The sequence below is a fragment of the Bison bison genome, unplaced genomic scaffold (genome assembly GCF_000754665.1).
Source record: "Bison bison bison isolate TAMUID 2011002044 unplaced genomic scaffold, Bison_UMD1.0 scf7180017864284, whole genome shotgun sequence".
NCBI classification, from domain to species: Eukaryota; Metazoa; Chordata; class Mammalia; order Artiodactyla; family Bovidae; genus Bison; species Bison bison.
The window spans coordinates 559,549-577,036 of record NW_011494856.1 but is presented as its reverse complement, the minus strand read 5'-3'; the positions used below and the strand labels follow the sequence as shown (position 1 = coordinate 577,036).

General features: G+C 52.0%; 3 protein-coding genes across 3 annotated transcripts in view; 1 reads left to right on the top strand and 2 right to left on the bottom strand.

The window, feature by feature from the left end:
• The window catches only part of LOC104995589 (ecto-ADP-ribosyltransferase 5-like), a 12,297-nt gene extending 2,586 nt beyond the window's left edge, over nt 1–9,711 (bottom strand). Inside the window, 2 exon segments of the mRNA XM_010849522.1 lie at nt 3,131–3,210; nt 9,633–9,711. Of these exon segments, the coding sequence (XP_010847824.1) occupies nt 3,131–3,210; nt 9,633–9,711 (159 nt within the window).
• Nucleotides 3,075–15,175, top strand: ART1 (ADP-ribosyltransferase 1). The gene is made up of 5 exons (XM_010849456.1): nt 3,075–3,160; nt 10,071–10,182; nt 10,642–11,419; nt 12,356–12,397; nt 13,860–15,175. Exons 2-5 carry the CDS (start codon nt 10,120–10,122, stop codon nt 13,955–13,957), a joined length of 981 nt encoding a protein of 326 aa, XP_010847758.1. The 5' UTR covers nt 3,075–3,160; nt 10,071–10,119; the 3' UTR covers nt 13,958–15,175.
• Nucleotides 14,755–17,488, bottom strand: part of CHRNA10 (cholinergic receptor, nicotinic, alpha 10 (neuronal)) — a 6,826-nt gene continuing 4,092 nt past the window's right edge. The window contains exons 5-6 of the mRNA XM_010849521.1: nt 17,190–17,481; nt 14,755–15,741 (exon numbers count right to left, since the gene is read on the bottom strand). Of these exons, the coding sequence (XP_010847823.1) occupies nt 15,284–15,741; nt 17,190–17,481 (750 nt within the window). The 3' untranslated portion in view covers nt 14,755–15,283. The remainder of the gene's footprint in view (nt 15,742–17,189; nt 17,482–17,488) is intronic.

The following is a 17,488-nucleotide window of genomic DNA, read 5'->3' as shown; positions in this document are numbered from 1 at the left end:
GGTGAATTCTCAGTTTTCCTGGGATGGTGACAGAGACTTGGAGCCTTTCTTCTCTGTGTGAAGGGTCCCTGGCCCAGGACTTGGCCGGGCAGGGCGTGGGCAGGTCCAAGAGCGCGAGTCTGAGTGAGTGGGTGTGGTTGGATTATAACATCCCCCACCTCCACCCAGCACAACATTGGTCTCTGTTCACTGCCGCCCGGTTCCTGGAGTGCTTAGAGCCACCTGCACAGGAATGATAACGGCAGGGGTGGGGGTTGAGGAGGGGAGGTGATTTGGCTCTACTTAGAGTCAGGCGGGGCCTGGAGTCAGAGGCCCAACTGGAGGCGGCCCAGGCCTGTTAGAAGGAAGCTGCTGCTGCTGCTGCTAAGTTGCTTCAGTCGTGTCCGACTCTGTGCCACCCCATAGACGGCAGCCCAGCAGGCTTCCCCATCCTTGGGGTTCTCCAGGCAAGAACCCTGGAGTGGGTTGCCATTTCCTTCTCCAATGCATGAAAGTGAAAAGTGAAAGTGAAGTTGCTCAGGCATGTCCAACTCTTCACAGCTCCATGGACTGCAGCCTACCAGGCTCCTCCGTCCATGGGATTTTCTAGGCAAAAGTACTGGAGTGGGGTGCCATTGCCTTCTCCTAGTCAGCTCTAACTCTAGGATGGAACTGTTTCTTTCACTTGCTTTTTGTTGCTTCAGATTTTATAATTATACACGAAATCCTGCCTCAGAGAACCCTGCTTCTCAGCCTGACTATTAAACTAAAGTACCTCTGTTCAGCTCACAGGAAAATAATCTAACTCCCATGCCAGTGAATGGCTGCAAAAAAAGAAGAGATTAACATATCTTCTCCATAGGCTAGGCATTTCCTCCGAGATGTTTTGTAAAACTCAGGGCGCTTTTTACTTTACTTCTGCCCAGCCTCTCCCTCTCTGTTTTGCCTTTTTACTTTATTCCTCACCTCGCTTTCTCTGCCGTTAAAAAAAAAAATAACCTGGCAATACAAATCCCTATAAGATAGTTGAGACATTCGTCTGCCATTTTCCTGGTCAGCTGCCTTTCCACATAAAGTCGTATTCCTTGTCTCAGCACTTCCTTTCTCAATTTATTGAGCTGTTGTGTGGCTAGCAGAGCGACCTTGGATTTGGTAGCAGGCCAAAAACAAGAAGGAGCACTGACAGTTCTGGGTGGCAGGCCCTGGGGTCTGCTCAGGAGCTGCACTATCTCCTGTCCCCTGTGTCCCGCTGATCTACAGTGTCCATGGCTAACTACAGCCCCCCACCCAGGCAGTGACCCGACACCTCCCTTCCCTGACAGCAGACACCCAGCGGGAGCAGGGGCCAGAGCTATAACTCCCCTTGCCTTGGACTGCGAGGCCTTTCTCCAGGACCTTCTTTGTCTCCTAGCAAGACCAAGGCTACACACAGCAAGAGAACTGTGAGAAGTGTTTTTCCCTCAGGCAATCTGTGACTGCCATGGCCCAGCCTCCACACCAGAAGTCTGAGAGGACCAAGAAAGTTATACCTGCTGAGAGTTCACCTCTTGTGTGCTCCTTTATTTGCATACAATTTGCATACGGCCAACTCCTTGGGTCACGTGTACTCCTGCATTTGAGGGGCCCCCACCCTTCTCCTTTCTCTTTAAGCCCCTTCCCTTCAGTAAGCCTTGCCCAGATGCAGAGCTCTCTCTCACATCCTCAGGGGCCAACCTCGGCCCTCCACAGACCCTCAGTCCCCTGACTCTCAGACTCAGGTGACCTATGTTTATAAACACTAGCCTTTCCCCTCACCTCCCTGGGCTTGCCTATAAATACCCTAGCTCTGGGTTTTGGATGCTCCCATCAGTCAGCAGCTCGGGGAAGAGCTTTCTGGCAGCATGAGCTTCTGGGGTGGCAGGATTCCTCTTTCAGAGTGTCCAAGGACCTGGGGGTCCAGAATCCAGGATTTAAGAGATGTGCCTGCCGCCTGCTGTGTCTGAGAAGGGCGAAGAAAGTTAAACTCACCCCGGGGACTTGTCCTGCTCTGGCTCATTAATTTAGCCCTATCTTTGTTCCCCCACCCACTTAGGTTGCCAGACAAGTAAAAAATTTCACCTAGAATCCCATTTCCTCCAGAAATTCTTCCTGTAGATCAAAAAGGAAGACAAACTGTGTCCAGGCTTAGGGGAGGGTGGGGAGGGAGGTGAAAAGAGGCATATCCCAGGGAGTTCCCTGGTGCCACAGTGGTCAGGATTTCAGGCTTTCACTGCTGTGGCCCAGGTTCAGTCCCTGGTCAGGGAACTGAAATCCCACAAACCATGAAGCATGACCAAACGAAGAAGAAGAGACGTGGTCCCGAAACCGGACTGCTCCTCAGGCAAACACAACAAATCCAGACAAGTTCTTCATCCCCTTCTAATTTAGACTGGCTTCCCCAAAGCACTCCAAGATCAGAAAATCAGGAGTCACTCTGCTGTTCTCCATTACTGTGAAAAAACAGCAACTCATCTACATAACCTGCCTGCCTCTCCCCCTAGAGGGTCCTGAGAATTGACAATTGCTGGAACAGAAGATACTATACTGTCTGGATAGCTAGGCCTGCAGGGACACAACACGGGACCAGATCTGGTATCAGTTTCCTCCTCTCTCCATTCTCTGGTTTTGTGGAATTGCTTCACTTATCCTGAGACCTGGCACCCCAAAAAAGACCCCAAGAGATGGACTCAAATCTAGTCATTGAACAGTGGTCTAGAGTGAAGTGGAAAGTCCTCCAAGATCACATGACCAAGAGCACTGCAGCTGGGACTCACTCTCTACTCAGAAATCTCTCCTTACTCCTCAAGTGAGTCTCCATCACCTGAAAGGATCAATGAGGAGATACTCCCTGAGGCCAGGGATGCTGAATGCAGGAGCAAACCCAATTAGGAGACAGTTGTTTCAGCCTGGATCTTTGATTTCTCTCTGGGTTCAGGGATTCGCTTTTTTCACGGGAAGAGCTCTTGCCCAGAACACCCTGGGCAGAGGCTAGTATTCCTGAGCCTAGAAGAGATGTCCAGAAATAAATGGGAGAGTGTCACATTTCTGAGCAGCTGTGTGGGAAAGGTACAAGGGGTGGTATAAAAGAGAAACCTGCCCTCCCCCTCCCTGGAGGCTGTCACTGGAGACCAACACCAGCTTCCAAGCCCCGGAGAAGGTCTAGGTAAGAGGCATACGACCCTCCTCCTGGGCACTGGGCACAGAAAGCTGTTTCTGAAAGGCAAAATTTGGGGTGTTATTGGCAGAGTTATAGCAATCATTAAGAAAAGGTTCAAGAAACCTTTTATCTTTGTCTGCTATAACAAAAATACTACAGACTGGGTATCTTATCAACAACAAATACATATATATAAAAGTTCTGGAGGCTGAAAGTCTGAGATCAGGGTGCTAGCCTGGTCAGATGACAGCTCTATTCCTGGTTATAGCCAGCACTTCCCCACTGGGCCCTCACAAGTTGAAAAAGCTAGCGAGCTCTGTGGGGTGTCTTTTATAGGAACAGCAATCGCAAGTCATGAGGGATCATGAATTATGAACTAATGGTCTCCTAACCGCCCCACCTTCTAATACCATCACATCAGGCATTAGGGTTCCAGCCTATGAATTTTGGGGAGACACAAACATGCAGACTATTGCATATTTGACAAAGAGGTCTGAGATACTAGGGAGGCTGAGGCCATTGGGAAACTTGGGGACTTCTGGGGAGGGATTTGGAGTCCCAGTCCCAGTAGGGCTTCCCAGGTGGTGCTGGTGGTAAAATCCCTCTGCCAATGCGGGAGACCCAGGGTTGTGGGTTAAATCCCTGCATTGGGAGCATCCCCTGGGGTAGGAAATGGCCACCTGCTCCAGTATTCTTGCCTGGAAAATTCCTTGGGAAGAGAAGCCTGACAGGCTATAGTCTATGAGGCTGCAAAGAGTTGGACAGGACTGAGCAACTGAGCACAGGCTTAGGTCACAGCTTTAATGCTTTTGGCCCAAAAGACCATTTTGAAACTTCTAGGGAGTTCACACAAAACAAGCTTAAAGTAAACTAGAAAATATCCCCATTAGGGGATGTTCATCATGGGCCTGGATGAGGGGAAACCAACAAGAGAGGTGCCCTGAGCAGTATGACAGGAAGGACAGAAGGGCAGCAGCTGGGAGAGGAAAAGGGGTTGCCAGTGCCTCCACTTCCTGACCTCCCAGGCCCTCCCCACCACTCTGGCTCCCACACCATTGCCCCCAAACCGGTCACTAAGCCATCAATCCACCTGCTCTGCAGGGGTCTCCATTATTAGTGACACCCAGAAAGCCTCTCAGACTTTCAACAAACATTCCAGGAGGCCTCATGTGTGCCTGGCCTTGAGCTGAGCCCTGGGGACACAGAGTGGGTTATATCCAGTCCTACCCTCAAGGAACTCACAGGCCAGGAGGGGAGGCAGACTCGGAAGGCAGCACAGTATGACTAGCACAGTGACAGAGGAAAGCGCAGGGGATTCAGGAGGTCAGAGGAGTCAGAGGGCTTCCTGGGGGAGGTGGCCCCTGAGCTACTCCTGGAAGAGTGGGTAGCAGGAGAAGGGCAGCCCCAGCACGTGGAGGGAAGCAGCAGTGCCTCATTTGGGACTTCGTGCTGTGCCATCCATGTGAAGCAAGGGTGGAAGGGCACGAGGCTGAAGAGGCTGGGGAGGGTCAGGTCACAGAAGGCTTCAAATGCCAGCACTCTGTCCTGAGGGTAAGAGAGAAGTTTTGTTTTATATTGCCTTCTTTTTTCTTTCATGTCTGTATTTTGAGATATTTCTCCCAGCAGGTTTGGCACAAAGGGTTCTGAAGCAGGTGAGGAACATCATCAGCTGTGCTTCAGACTCATTGTTCTCCCTGCTCCAGGGGAGTGTGGAGTTGCAGGGGCGACAGTGGAGGCAGGAGACCAGGGAGGAGGCAGGAGCTGACCGGAGCCTTGGTGGGGGAGGTGGTGATGGGGAAAGGGAAGGACCATCGAAGATTAACTCATACTCTGCACAGCACTCCTTGGTAACCAATCTAGTGTTCGAAGAGTGAATGGAAAGCCAAGTAATCGTCTTGGGTGACTGAATGAATAACAAGGATGGCAGATTACATGACACTTTTCTGATGGAAAATTCAGAGGAACTACCTTGAGCTGGATGAAACCCAAAGAGAAATTCATCACAAGGATCCCGGGGTATTTCTCGGTACCCAAAGGCCAGAAGTGAAGAGTCTCTGGAAACCCAAGGAAGTGCCTCACTCTGCCTGCACTTTGGCTTCAAGCCACTCTCTTTGCTCCTCAGCCCGCCCTTCTTCTTTCCCCAGGGACCTCATCTCTCCCTGACTTCAGTACACCTGTGATTCTCAAATGTCTCTTTTTGTCCATTCTGCTCCCTCTCAGACATTGGCCCCTGCAGACAAACTGAACTGTCTTATGTTCACACAGGACAAACTGAACTATGTGATCATTTATTCAGTACATTTTTTAATTGATCATCTACTATATGTTGAGATGAGCAAGATAAGATTTCAAAGTGTAGTCTGCTTTCCTCTGTATTTCCAACTTACAGCATGGGAACCTGAGTGTGAGCCTTGATTTCCCCATCTCATCTCCTAAATCTCATCAGATACCATGTCCAGTAAATTCTACATAGAGAGGTAGGGTCCACTCTCACTACCAATACCTTAGGCCACATGATTCAGTGTCCTCAGTCTGACTTCATAATTCTCCTTCCCTATTCTAAGCCTCTGAAATCTTTTATTTCTGTGTTTCTGCAGGATAGAGACAGGGCAATGGAGAGGCAGTGAGATATACAGTTGGCTTCATGTTTTTGCTGCATGACCATTTTTCTGTGGGCCACAAAATCTCAGTGGCATGCAAACATTTATTCTCATGCTCCTGGGTCTTCAGGTTGAATGTAGATGGGCTAAAGTGAGCTTGGATGGGCAGCTCTGCCTCAGGCTGCCAGCCTGCCTCAGCTGGGCGCCTCTTTGTTGTGGGCTGAGCCCACATCTGCTCCTCTGGGGTCCAGGCTGGAGGAACAGTTCTGGGCTATGTTCTGATGGTCTCTGACCCAAAAAGAAGGCCTTCTCTCTGGTTTGGGTTCCCTCCAAAGCAGACCTAGAGGCAAGGACTTGGGTGTAGTGATCTTATTTGTAAGGCAGTCTCAGGAAGTACAAATAAAGGAGTGGCAAAGTGAGACAGAGAAGAGAAACAAATGCCCCTGCAAAAAGTGTGTGACCACTGCGGTCAACTATGTCTCTCTGGGGACCCTCTGTGGACTAGGGAATCTGACGTTCCACCCTCACTGGGTGAGAGTTGTTCTGGGAACATTAAATCTCCTGCACTTTGGGGCTTTGATGCAGAAAGGCTTGGACACAGGAATATATGGAGCACTAGGTCCATGGGGTCGCTAAGAGTCAGACACAACTGAGCGACTTCACTTTCACTTTTCACTCTCATGCATTGGAGAAGGAAATGGCAACCCACTCCAGTGTTCTTGCCTGGAGAATCCCAGGGACGGGGGAGCCTGGTGGGCTGCCGTCTATGGGGTGGCACAGAGTTGGACACGACTGAAGTGACTTAGTAGTAGTAGTAGTAGTAGGGGTGAGAAGCTGTCAGATGCTTGAGAATTATTCATTGCTCCTGTGTTTCAACCTGAAGGTGAGCTGAGGCGATACCATGAATCAGCAGTGGCAGGTATACTCTTTTATACTGCATCCATCTATTATTAAGAATATCAAATCCCAGGAAGGACTCTGAGTTTCTCACTTAGGTTATGTGTCCAAACGTTAACCAATCGCAATGACCAGGGCATTAGAGTACCGGTTTGGGGGTCTAATGTTCCCCTCATGAGGGTACAGAGTTAGGAAAGTCCCCAGTAAACCCATGGACTGGATTTTCCATAAGAAGAGGCTCTATTATAGAAGTTCAGGTTTCTTTGGGGGATTCCAAAAGACCACAAGAGTTCAAGTAGCTTTTTGCTGCTATATACTCTGCCCATTCACATTCTATCCTGGAACTAGGGAGCAGTATTTCATGCTTTAGTCCCCATTGTGATGCCATTTTCAATTCTATCTACTCCGTTTCTCCTCTAGACAGCTCATCATTTAAACCCACTTCTGGTGCAAATGTGTCTTCATCAGGCTCTTTGGCTTCTTGTAACATACATCACATGCTACTTGAAATTCCCCATTCCAGTTCTGTCTCCATCTTAAAAGAGTTTAAAGAAGCAGGGATATGGGTTTTGTTTTTGTTTCGTGATCACAGTTTTATCCTCAGCTCCTTGCACATTACAGGACGCTCAAGAATTTTCTGTTGAGAGGCTTCCGTGGTGACTCAGTGGTAAAGGATCCACCTGCCAATGCAGAAGACATGGGTTTGATCCCTGATCTGGGAAGATCCCGGATCCCTGATCATATGGTGCACAAGGCAACTAAGCCCGTGCACCACAACTACTGAACCTGTGCTCTGGAGGCTGGGTACGGCAACTACTGCAGCCCTAGTGCCCTAGAGCCAGTGCTCCACAACAAGAAAAGACGCTGCCGTGAGAAGCCTGAAAACCGTAACTAAAGAGTAACCCCTGCTCGCCGCGAGGAGAGAAAAGCCCGTGCAGCAACGAAGACCCAGCACATCCAAATACAAACTAATTAATTAAATTATTATTTTGTTGAATGAATGAATAAGCAGGTTTTGAGGGAGGGAAGATAAGGAGTTCAGTTTGGAACATGTTAAATTTGATAAAAACCTGCTGTTAACTCCCTTGCCCAGAGAGGCTCACACCTCAATTTAAACTGTGAATTGGCAGTGATAAGATCTTAGATTGGGAAACATAAAATTATACTCACAGAACATTTCCATGTCCTAGGGTCATTGATCTATCAAAACTTAGGTCCCACCAAGAGGGGATTAGGGAGCAGGGATGCTTAACCTAAGCAAGACTAGGGAGGGTGTACATCCACCCTGAGAGTTGTGTAAGGTCTGTGTGAAGGCACACAGATCCATCTTCTGAGAACTTTCAGTTTTCATCAGATCTCCACAGATAAAAAACCACTAACTATATTATGGTTTGGATAAAAGAGGGAAAACAGAAATACCTAAGAATCTGCTGATATGCACCTAGAGTATCTCTGCCAGGATGACAGGAAATGGGAACACTGGTACCTCTGGGGAGAGGGGATGGGGTTGAGGAATCAGAGAGAAGGACATTTCACTGCATGCCTTGTGGACTATAAATTATGAAAAATGAAAATGTACTACTTTTTGAAACTTAAAACTTAATAATATTAAAAAATAAAGCTATGGGGGTTCCCTGGCAGTCCAGTGCTTAGGACTCTGCAGTTTCACTGCTGAGGGCCCGGGATTCCATCCCAAGTTGGGGAATTTACCGCTAGGCTCACTAGCAGGATGAATCATAATGTTATTTACTTCTTTTTGCCACATTTCACAGCCTGTGTGTTTGTGCGACCCCAAGGACTGCAGCATGCCAGGCTACACCTCAGGTGTACCCCTCCCCCCCAAAATAACATTATGATTCACCCTGCTAGTGAGCCAAGAGGTAAATTAGAAATTAGACACCATTTGTGCCCACCAGTTAAATGGAAATTAAGGGATTCATAATGGCCAGTGTTGGCAAAGACTTGGAGAAAAGGGCACTTTTGTCCACTGTTGGTGGGAGGTGAAGAGGGACATTTTGGATGGCAACTTGGCAGTGGCTATCTAAAGGAACACTATTCAGATCCTTTAAATATCACCTTGATATCTTTCCTTTAAAAACATGCAGACAAGTAGATAAGGATTTATATACACAACTGAGCACTGCGGTATCACGTGCAATATCAAAGACTGAGGAAAAAACACTAAGTGCCCATCAGTAAGGAAATGGTTAAATAAATTGTGGATTAACTCTACTATGAAATTCCATGCTGCCATTATAACGAACAAGGTAGATACGCATGTATGACATGGAAGGAAGTGTATGGTACATTATTTCCTGGGAAAATGTTGCAGAACATGTATGTATAAGCATGTTTCCTTTTTCTTTTTGAAAAAAGTGACAGTAAGAAAACCAAAAATAGGCTGCACATAGAAAACTATGTGTGTATATATACTTAAATATTATATTATTTGTATGTACATCAAAAAAGGTCGTGAAGGGTTCCATTACCAGGAAAACAGCAGGCCTGGGTAATAGTGCAAAGGGGACATGGAGGGAGAAGAAGAAATGGGGGCCTTGGGCATTGTGATTCATTCATATACAATGAGCATGCATTACTTGGTAATAAACAGAAATAAAGAAGCACCACCAACCTGGAAACTGTTCCAATCTTGACCCAAAGCTGGAACCCCTTCCTGGAGCCCTGCTCTGAGCTTGTCCCTGGGGTCCTGCTGTGGCCTCACCAGCTGACCACTCCTGGATCTGCCCTGTTTCAGCCTCAGGTCCCCACGAGGGGAAGCCCGGACCTCTCACTTTGGAAGTCAAGCTCCTTCAGGACTGACCCCAAGCTTTCCAACATTCCCACCCTGCACCTGCCGCACTAGAAAAAGTGTCTTTCACTCTTTACATCGTGAGAGTTCCTACCTATAGTACCTTTCCTGTTCCCATTCCTGCTGCCCCTGACATTTTTCCCTCTCCAGACTCCAGTCTTTTCTCTCCCACCTCCATTGACTGAAGCCTTATTCTCCTCTTTATCCCGTAAGACCCTAGTCACATGTTCCTCCTCCAGGAAGTTTCCCATGTTCCTTCCAGCAAGAAGGGCTCTCTCTCTCTTCTGAGCCTCCATTTCTATGCTGTGACCCTGTGCCAAGCAGTGTAAGTGACCCAGACCAGGTATCAATTCATGTTTTTTGTTTGTTTGTTTATGTATTTAGGCCGCGCTGGTCTTACTTGTGGCACACAGGGTCCTCCACCTTCACTGTGGCACGTGGAATCTTTTTAGTTGCAGCACGTGAACTCTCAGTTGCAGAGGTGGGATCTAGTTCCCTGACCAGGGATCAAACCAGGGCCCCCTACATTGGGAGAGTGGAGTCTTAGCCACTGGACCACCAGGAAGTTCCAATTTGTCCTTATTGAACTGTGCAGATTCTCTTTTTCCAGGTGAGGAAACTGAGGCCCAGAGAGTGATTTGAGCAGGGTCGTCTCCAACATGCAGAGCCCTGCCATGATGTCTCTGTTGCTTGTGTCCATGGGCCTCATGGAAGCACTTCAGGTACGGTCGTCCTCTGCTGTCCCCATCCCCCAGGTGCTGGCTTCTGAACTCTGCCGGGTGCTTCCTTTGGGGATGGCTCAGTCTGAGAGGATAGCCCTGGAGCCCAGTCTCAGGGCATCCATTGCTGGTAGTTCCCAATCCCCTTCCCCTCCAGGGCTTCCCTTGTGGCTCAGCTGGTAAACAATCTGCCTACAATGTGGGAGACCTGGGTTCGAAAGATCTCCTGGAGAAGGGAAAGGCTACCCGCTCCAGGATTGTGGCCTGGAGAAGTCCATGGACTGTATACTCCATGGGGTCGCAAAGAGCTGGACACGACTGAGAGACTTTCACTTCACTTCCCCTCCAAGTGTGTTTGGGGCCCTTCATCTCACTCAGCTCAGTGGAGGGGGGAGCTGGATAACAGGGCTCCTGTTCTCCTGGGGCCTAACCTCTCAATCCTTGCTGCTCCCCCTCTCGCAGGCCCAGAGCCACCCCGTCATACGACGAGACCTCCTCTCTCGAGAAATGCCCCTAGACATGGCCCTGGCCTCCTTTGATGACCAGTATGCTGGCTGTGCCACAGCCATGGCAGCGGCTCTCCCGGAACTCAACCGCACAGAGTTCCAGGCCAACAAAGTGTACGCTGATGGCTGGGCACAGGCAAGCAGCCAGTGGCGGGAGCGCCAGGCCTGGGGGCCCGAGTGGGGCGTCAGCCCTACCCGTCTGCTCGCCCCCCTGGGCTTCCGAGAAGAGCACGGGGTGGCCCTCTTGGCTTACACGGCCAACAGCCCCTTGCACAAAGAATTCAATGCGGCCGTGCGTGAGGCGGGTCGCTCCCGGGCTCACTACCTCCAGCACTTCTCCTTCAAGACACTCCACTTCCTGCTGACCGAAGCCCTGCAGCTGCTGAGCAGCGGCCAGCGTCCACCCCAGTGCCACCCGGGGTTTCGAGGGGTGCAGGGCCTGCGCTTCCGGCCGGCCGGGCCTGGGGCCACTGTCAGGCTGGGGGGCTTTGCCTCCGCATCCCTGCAGGATGCTGCGGCCCAGCACTTTGGGGAAGACACCTTCTTTGGCATCTGGACTTGCCTTGGGGCCCCAATCAAGGGCTACTCCTTCTTCCCTGGGGAGGAGGAAGTGCTGATCCCTCCCTTTGAGACCTTCCAGGTGATCAACGCCAGCAGGCCAGCCCAGGGCCCCTCCCGCATCTACCTCCGGGCCGTGGGCAAGCGCAGCACATACAACTGCGAGTACATCAAAGGTGAGCAGGGCACATGTCAGCCAGCAGCTGTGCACAATCTGGGCTTCCCCGTCCCGTTTTCAGGGGACACGTACACAGTCTAAGCCAGAGCTGGGCACTTGCCTGCTGAGAGGGTTTTCTGACCAGTACAGGTGTTTTTGGCCATCTGAGGGCCAAACAGCCTTGATCAGGCTTCTCTCCCAGATGGAAGCTGTTGCCAGAAATGAGTGTGGGCCCCTACCATGTTTTCTGAGAGGAGTGTGTTTTTTGACTGAGCAGAAACCCTGGGCTGTGCGTGTACTGGGTCAAGGTGACAGTGAGGTGGTGAGACAGCATTTGGGTGCCATCCCGCTAAGTTCCAGTTTGGGTTCTGGCAGTTTGGGTTCTGGCAGTTTGGGTTCTCGGGTGCTTTCCTCACCACCATCACAGGACCAGGCAGAGGAGTAATCGTGAGGATGGGCACAGGTCCTTAGTCACTGAAGGACTGTGGGCTGCTGGTCCTGGTTGAGGGATGCCAGGCAGGCTGTTGGCTGGATCCACCGAGCACATCTCAAGTGGGAGTAGGTCCACTGTGGCTTCAGATCCCACCGTGGACAGCATCATGAGCATGCATGTTTGATGGAAGGTGATGAAGACTGGCAAAGAACATAAACTAGCCCCTCCTTGGCTGGGACAAGACAGGGGAGAAGGAGCGGTGGGTGCGGCATAGAGGTAAAGTTACAGGCCAAGGGAGGAGAAGGAGAGCCCAGATCACCCTGGCTTTGAGGGCTGGGGCCTTCCTGGCCCTGCTGCTCGTGGGTCTAGTCAAACCCAGGCAAGGGTGGTCCCACTGTAAGGAAGCAGAATTAGGGGAAAAGGCATCAGTTTCTCTGAGAGCTAGTCAGGGAGGTACTCTGGGGTCCCTTTCTGTCCTGAGATCTATTGAGCCTTTGATTCTTTGCTGTTTCTTTCCTGCAGACAAGCAATGCAAGTCTGAGCGCTGCCGTCTGGGTAACTCAGGTAAGGGCTGCAGGCATCGGCAGGACTCTGTTCGGAGATGAGCTGACTGCTCTGGGTCTGGGCCCCTTTCCTGGGTGAACATCCCCCTTAAATGAAAAACAACCGTCTTTTATTAAAATAAAAATTAGACTTTCTTAAGCAGACACCTGTGGGGGTTGCTAACCTTTCCCACAGGGTGTATATGTGGGATACGTGGGGTGTATACGTGGCGAGCTGACACACCTGCTCCCCTCCACCCAGGCCTGGGGCTGGCCCCTCCTTCACAGGAGGTCACTGATCAGACCCCAGGGAGCTCCAGGCTGCACTGAGGTGACAGTGGGAAGGGCCACTCCACAAAGCCCTCCCCAGGCCTTCTCCTCCTTCCGCGGGGGAGCCCTCTGTCTATAACTGTGCTCAGAACTCCCTCAGACCACCTCCCAAGGTCAAGGTCAGGTCATGGGTGCTGGAGACCTGGGCTTTAACCCAGGCTCTGCCCCAACTCTGTGACCAATTTTTCCTCTCTGAACCTCAGTTTCCCTATCTGTAGCATAAGCATATTGGACTAGATGGTCCCCAGATTCTCTGTGGCCATGAGTCTTCTCTTCTCTTGAACACTTGCTGGCCCAGGGTTTGCCTGAGGCATCACCTCTCCAGCTGGGAACAGGCCATTCTCAGGGAAGAAATCACAGCTGCTCCTCACCCTGGGGTCCTGCCTCCTCCCTCAAGGCTTTTAGAACAGTGGGCAGGAAGGAGCCTCAGCCTCCACTTTGCTCCCACCCTTCTCCATGGCACAATACCACTCAGGGTTCCGGGCACATGAGTCCTCACCGTGACCCGATGGTGCAGATACTGTCATCACCCCTGTTCCACGGATGAGAGAGACACAGAGAGGTGAAGCAACCGGCCCCACACACAGACCTAGCAAGGGATGGGGCCCAGACAGCCTGGCCCTGGAGCCTAACTCTGAACCACCACACCAGGGGGGCCCCCACCTCACGTTATTCTTACTGCGCAATAATCAACTGGAAGGAGGTGGGACAGGAAATACTGCCCTCATTACATAACAAAGTGAGGCCCAGAGACAGAAGTGACTTGCTCCACATGACAGAGTCATCTGTGGCAGAGTCAAGACCAGCCAAGTCTCAGCTTCCAACCTAGCTTGAGTTCTGATAATGCCATTTCAGGCACTGGGAAAGTTTAGGATTCCCCCTCCCCAGCCCCGACTCTCCTCCACCAGTGCCTCTCCCACCAGAGTCTGGGCAGAGGAGCAAAGATCAGCTTCACCAGAGTTCACTCAGATCTCTACCCCACTTCATCTCACCCTGCAGTGCCTCAGTGGTGTCAACAGGAGGCTGGGGCATAAACTTAATGACCTCTGGAAAGGGAAGTGGGACTCTCCTTGTCTCTTCATCTCTGTCTACCTTTCTCCCTAAATTCTTCTTCACTTTGTCCCTGAATCTCTCTGCCTCTGTTTTCCCTGCAGCCGTGGGTCAGAGCCCCCTTTCTGCAGTCTGGTCCCTTCTACTGCTGCTCTGGTTCCTTGTTGGCGAAGTCTTTCCAGAGAGTCCAGGCTTCCTCTAATCCGTCAGCCGCTGAATGGCTCTGCCTGTAGCCTCTGCCCAACATGAGGATGTCAGCCACATGTGTGCTCTGAATGTGGCCACCATCTGGGGTAACTCCATCTGCAGGAAACTCTGGGACCTTCTCTGGCAGCTGCCAGGCCTGAGAGCAGGAAGGAGAAAATGTGGGGACTAAGCCTCTCCCAGGGGTCTAGGAGTCAGACACTGAAGAGAGGTGGGGGGACTGCAGGACAGGTAATCACTCACCTGGAGATAGATTATAGTAGTTCGGAGGCCTGGTGATTGGGGAGAAAGTACTTGGCTGTGGTATTCACTGCTGTTACTCAAATGCCTCCCATGTGCACCTGGACAGCTCCTCTTTGCTCTTCCAGGAAGCCTTCTCTGACCTCTCCTCCTTGCTAGGTTAGGGGCCCTGCCTCTGGTCTCCCATCTGAGGGCAGGGACTGCGTCCAAGGTACGCAGGTGGTACCAGAACACACGTGGAAGTCAGAAAGGAACAAACACCTTGTGAGTGGCTGGTCCCTGTCCTGCCCCTACCTTGGGCACCGTCAAGCTCTCTGGACGTCACTGTGTGATGCTCACACAGTGAGAACGCAGAAGGATTGGACCTAAATCCAGAGAGGAGAGAGCAGGGAAACAGCAGAGAGACCTTTAGGGATCTCAGTCAAATGCTAATCATTTTCTTATCAGCAAAGATGTAATTTCCACTCTGATTCATGGGTCCTCAGGTCCCTAAGAGGCTGGATTCCCAACTTGCAGCACCAAGAGCCTAAGGGTAAGACAGGACACGGAGGAGATGCAAGGCACACATTACTTTATTATGAACTGGAGCTTTGGGGCCAAGTCCTTATGTGGCCTCCTGCTGTGGAAAGAGGACCAGGAACCCTGAATCCCCAGTCACCTTCTCTGAGCCCCTAGACAGGGTCAGGCTAGACAGAGTCTCTCTAACAGCAGCCACAGGGGAAGGAAGAGAAGACAGGAAATGGGGCAGGGCTGTCATGCCTGCACGCTCCCCACTGAAAGTGCCTAAACTCAGCACGGAAGTTCAGTTCTGTCCCTCCCAAACTGCACTTCGATCTTGACCCTTCTCAGAGTTCCTCCTCTGCAGGAATCAGGGGTGCAGCAAGCTCTGATTTCCCTTAGAGTTTAGAGTCTGGAGGAGACGATGAATATTCTTGGTCCATGAAGTGAGTAGTGCTGAAGAGAGGATGTCCCAGGCTCCTAGGCCCAGTGGAGAGACGCCGGGTGGCCTGAGGGTCGACCACCACCTGGCCTGGCTGATGCATACCCATCTGGAGGTGCTGTGGCTGCAGCAGACCCCCGGGACTCACAGGGCCCGCACCAGCACCAGAAGGCTCATGACCAGAGCCATGGAGAAGAAGATGCCCAGGAAGAAACGGTCCATGACCCGGGCCAGGCGCTTCCAGTCCTCATGGCGGCGCTGGGCAGCCCGGTGGCTGTGGAAGGCGTTGGCGATGGTGGCCACGTGACGCAGTAGGGCTTCCTGACGGCACAGACACCGGGGCTCACGGCAGGGACCTGCTGGGGGGCCAGTGCCTCTGTCAGGAGGCTGGGGACTGGGGGATGACTCAGGTGGTCTAGACTGCCCACAGGGCTCCCCTCGTTCCCGCACACACAGGCCCCGTGCCAGGCGTCCTAGCAGGAGGGCCCGAGCCCAGGCTGGCACGGGGCGGGCACTGGGACCACAGTAATGCAGGTTCATGATAAGGATGGTAAGCGCCGTGGAGAAGGTGACCATGGTCATGGTGGCCATGTAGTACTTTCCTGCAAAAGAGAGAAATGGAACTGAGGCCCAAAACAAGAGCTCAGGGGGCCAGAGCTCCCCAGCTGCCTGAACACAAGGAGGAATGAGTGCATCCCCCATCAGGCTCTCAGGACCCTCGAAGCAAAATGGAAGAAAGTGGGAAGGAGGTAAGGGCCAACATCTCCCCTCCCACATCCCCACATCTGGTTTTCAGAAGCTTCCTGCTCCCTGGTTGATACCCTCACTGCTAAAGCCTGGACTCACCCACAGTCCCCTGAAAGTCACACTCTTAAATAGAACCACCATGCCCTGGGCAAGTTACAATAGAACCTTCCTGGTGGATTCCCAGGTGGCGCTAGTGGTAAAGAACCCCCTGCCAATGCTGGAGACATAAGAGACTCCAGTTCGATCCTAGGTTGGGAAGATTTCCAGGAGGATGGCATGGCAACCCACTCCAGTATTCTTGCCTGGAGAATCCCATGGAGAGAGGAGTCCGGCAGGCTACAGTCACACAGAGTCGGACACGACTGAAGCGACTTAGCATGCATGCACACAGGTCTGTGGTGCTGCTCCCCTGAGTTAATAAATGGGTGTTCTTTGGGAGGAATGATGTAAAGCTGAAACTCCAGTACTTTGGCCACCTCATGCAGAGTTGACTCATTGGAAAAGACTGATGCTGGGAGGGATTGGGGGCAGGAGGAAAAGGGGACGACAGAGGATAAGATGGCTGGATGGCATCACCGACTCAATGGACGTGTTTGAGTGAACTCCGGGAGATGGTGATGGACAGGGAGGCCTGGCATGCTGCAATTCATGGGGTCACAAAGAGTTGGACACGACTGAGCAACTAAACTGAACTCAACTGAAGTGTTCCAGAGAATGTCTGGCATGCAGTGAGTACTTAAAAGGTTTCACCTATTATTCTAATACTGGTAAATGTCGATCATCCTCCAACAAGTCCTTGAATAAAGACCAACTCCTGGACTTCCCAGGTGGCACAAGTGGGTAAGAATCCACCCGCCAGTGCAGAGGACAGGGGGGTTCCATCCCTGGTCCAGGAAGATTCCACAGGCTGCCGAGCAGCTAAGCCCGCGCACCGCAACTACTGAAATCTGCGTGCTCACAGAGAGCTGCCCCCACTCTCCACAACTAGAGAAAGCCCTCATGCGCCAGTGAAGACCCAGCACAGACATAAATAAATAAAATTAAAAAACCAAAAGAGACCAACTCCTTCCTCCACCCCTACAAGTGAGGGGAGGGCTATTTTCCCAGGAAGGGGCCTATCTCTTCCCCCTCCATTTCAGAACAAGGCCGGGCCCCAAGATGCTCAGCGGGGTGCCTCGGTTGACCCAGGCCAGTCCGGCTATGGCCCCTGCACCTGCGGAGGGCCACATGCGCCAGCCCCCGGGGTGGGGGGCAACCTCCCCGCCAGCCCCTCTCTGGCCACCCTGGGGCCCTCGGAGCCCACCGATGAGCGGCACGCTCTCTGCCGGTGGCATGCTCTCGGCCAGGATCAGCTGGAAGACGGTGAGCGCCAGCAGCACAGTGACGCCCAGCGACACCTTCTCGCCCGAGTCCGCGGGCAGGTGGAAGGCGAGCGGCGCCAGCAGCGAGATGAGCACGCAGGGCAGCAGCAGGTTGCACACGTAGGCGGCGGCGCGGCGGCGCAGCAGCAGAGTGAAGGTCACGTCCGGGTAGGGCTCGGAGCAGCAGCCGTAGGGGAGCACGCGCCTCCGGGCTGGCATGCCCAGCACGCGCCACTCCACG

Coding starts and splice junctions, on each gene's coding strand:
- ART1 (XM_010849456.1), top strand. CDS start 10,120: ATGCAGAGCCCTGCCATGATGTCTCTGTTGCTTGTGTCCATGGGCCTC. Junction 11,420..12,355: donor CAACTGCGAGTACATCAAAG/GTGAGCAGGGCA, acceptor TCTTTCCTGCAG/ACAAGCAATGCAAGTCTGAG. Junction 12,398..13,859: donor CTGCCGTCTGGGTAACTCAG/GTAAGGGCTGCA, acceptor TTTTCCCTGCAG/CCGTGGGTCAGAGCCCCCTT.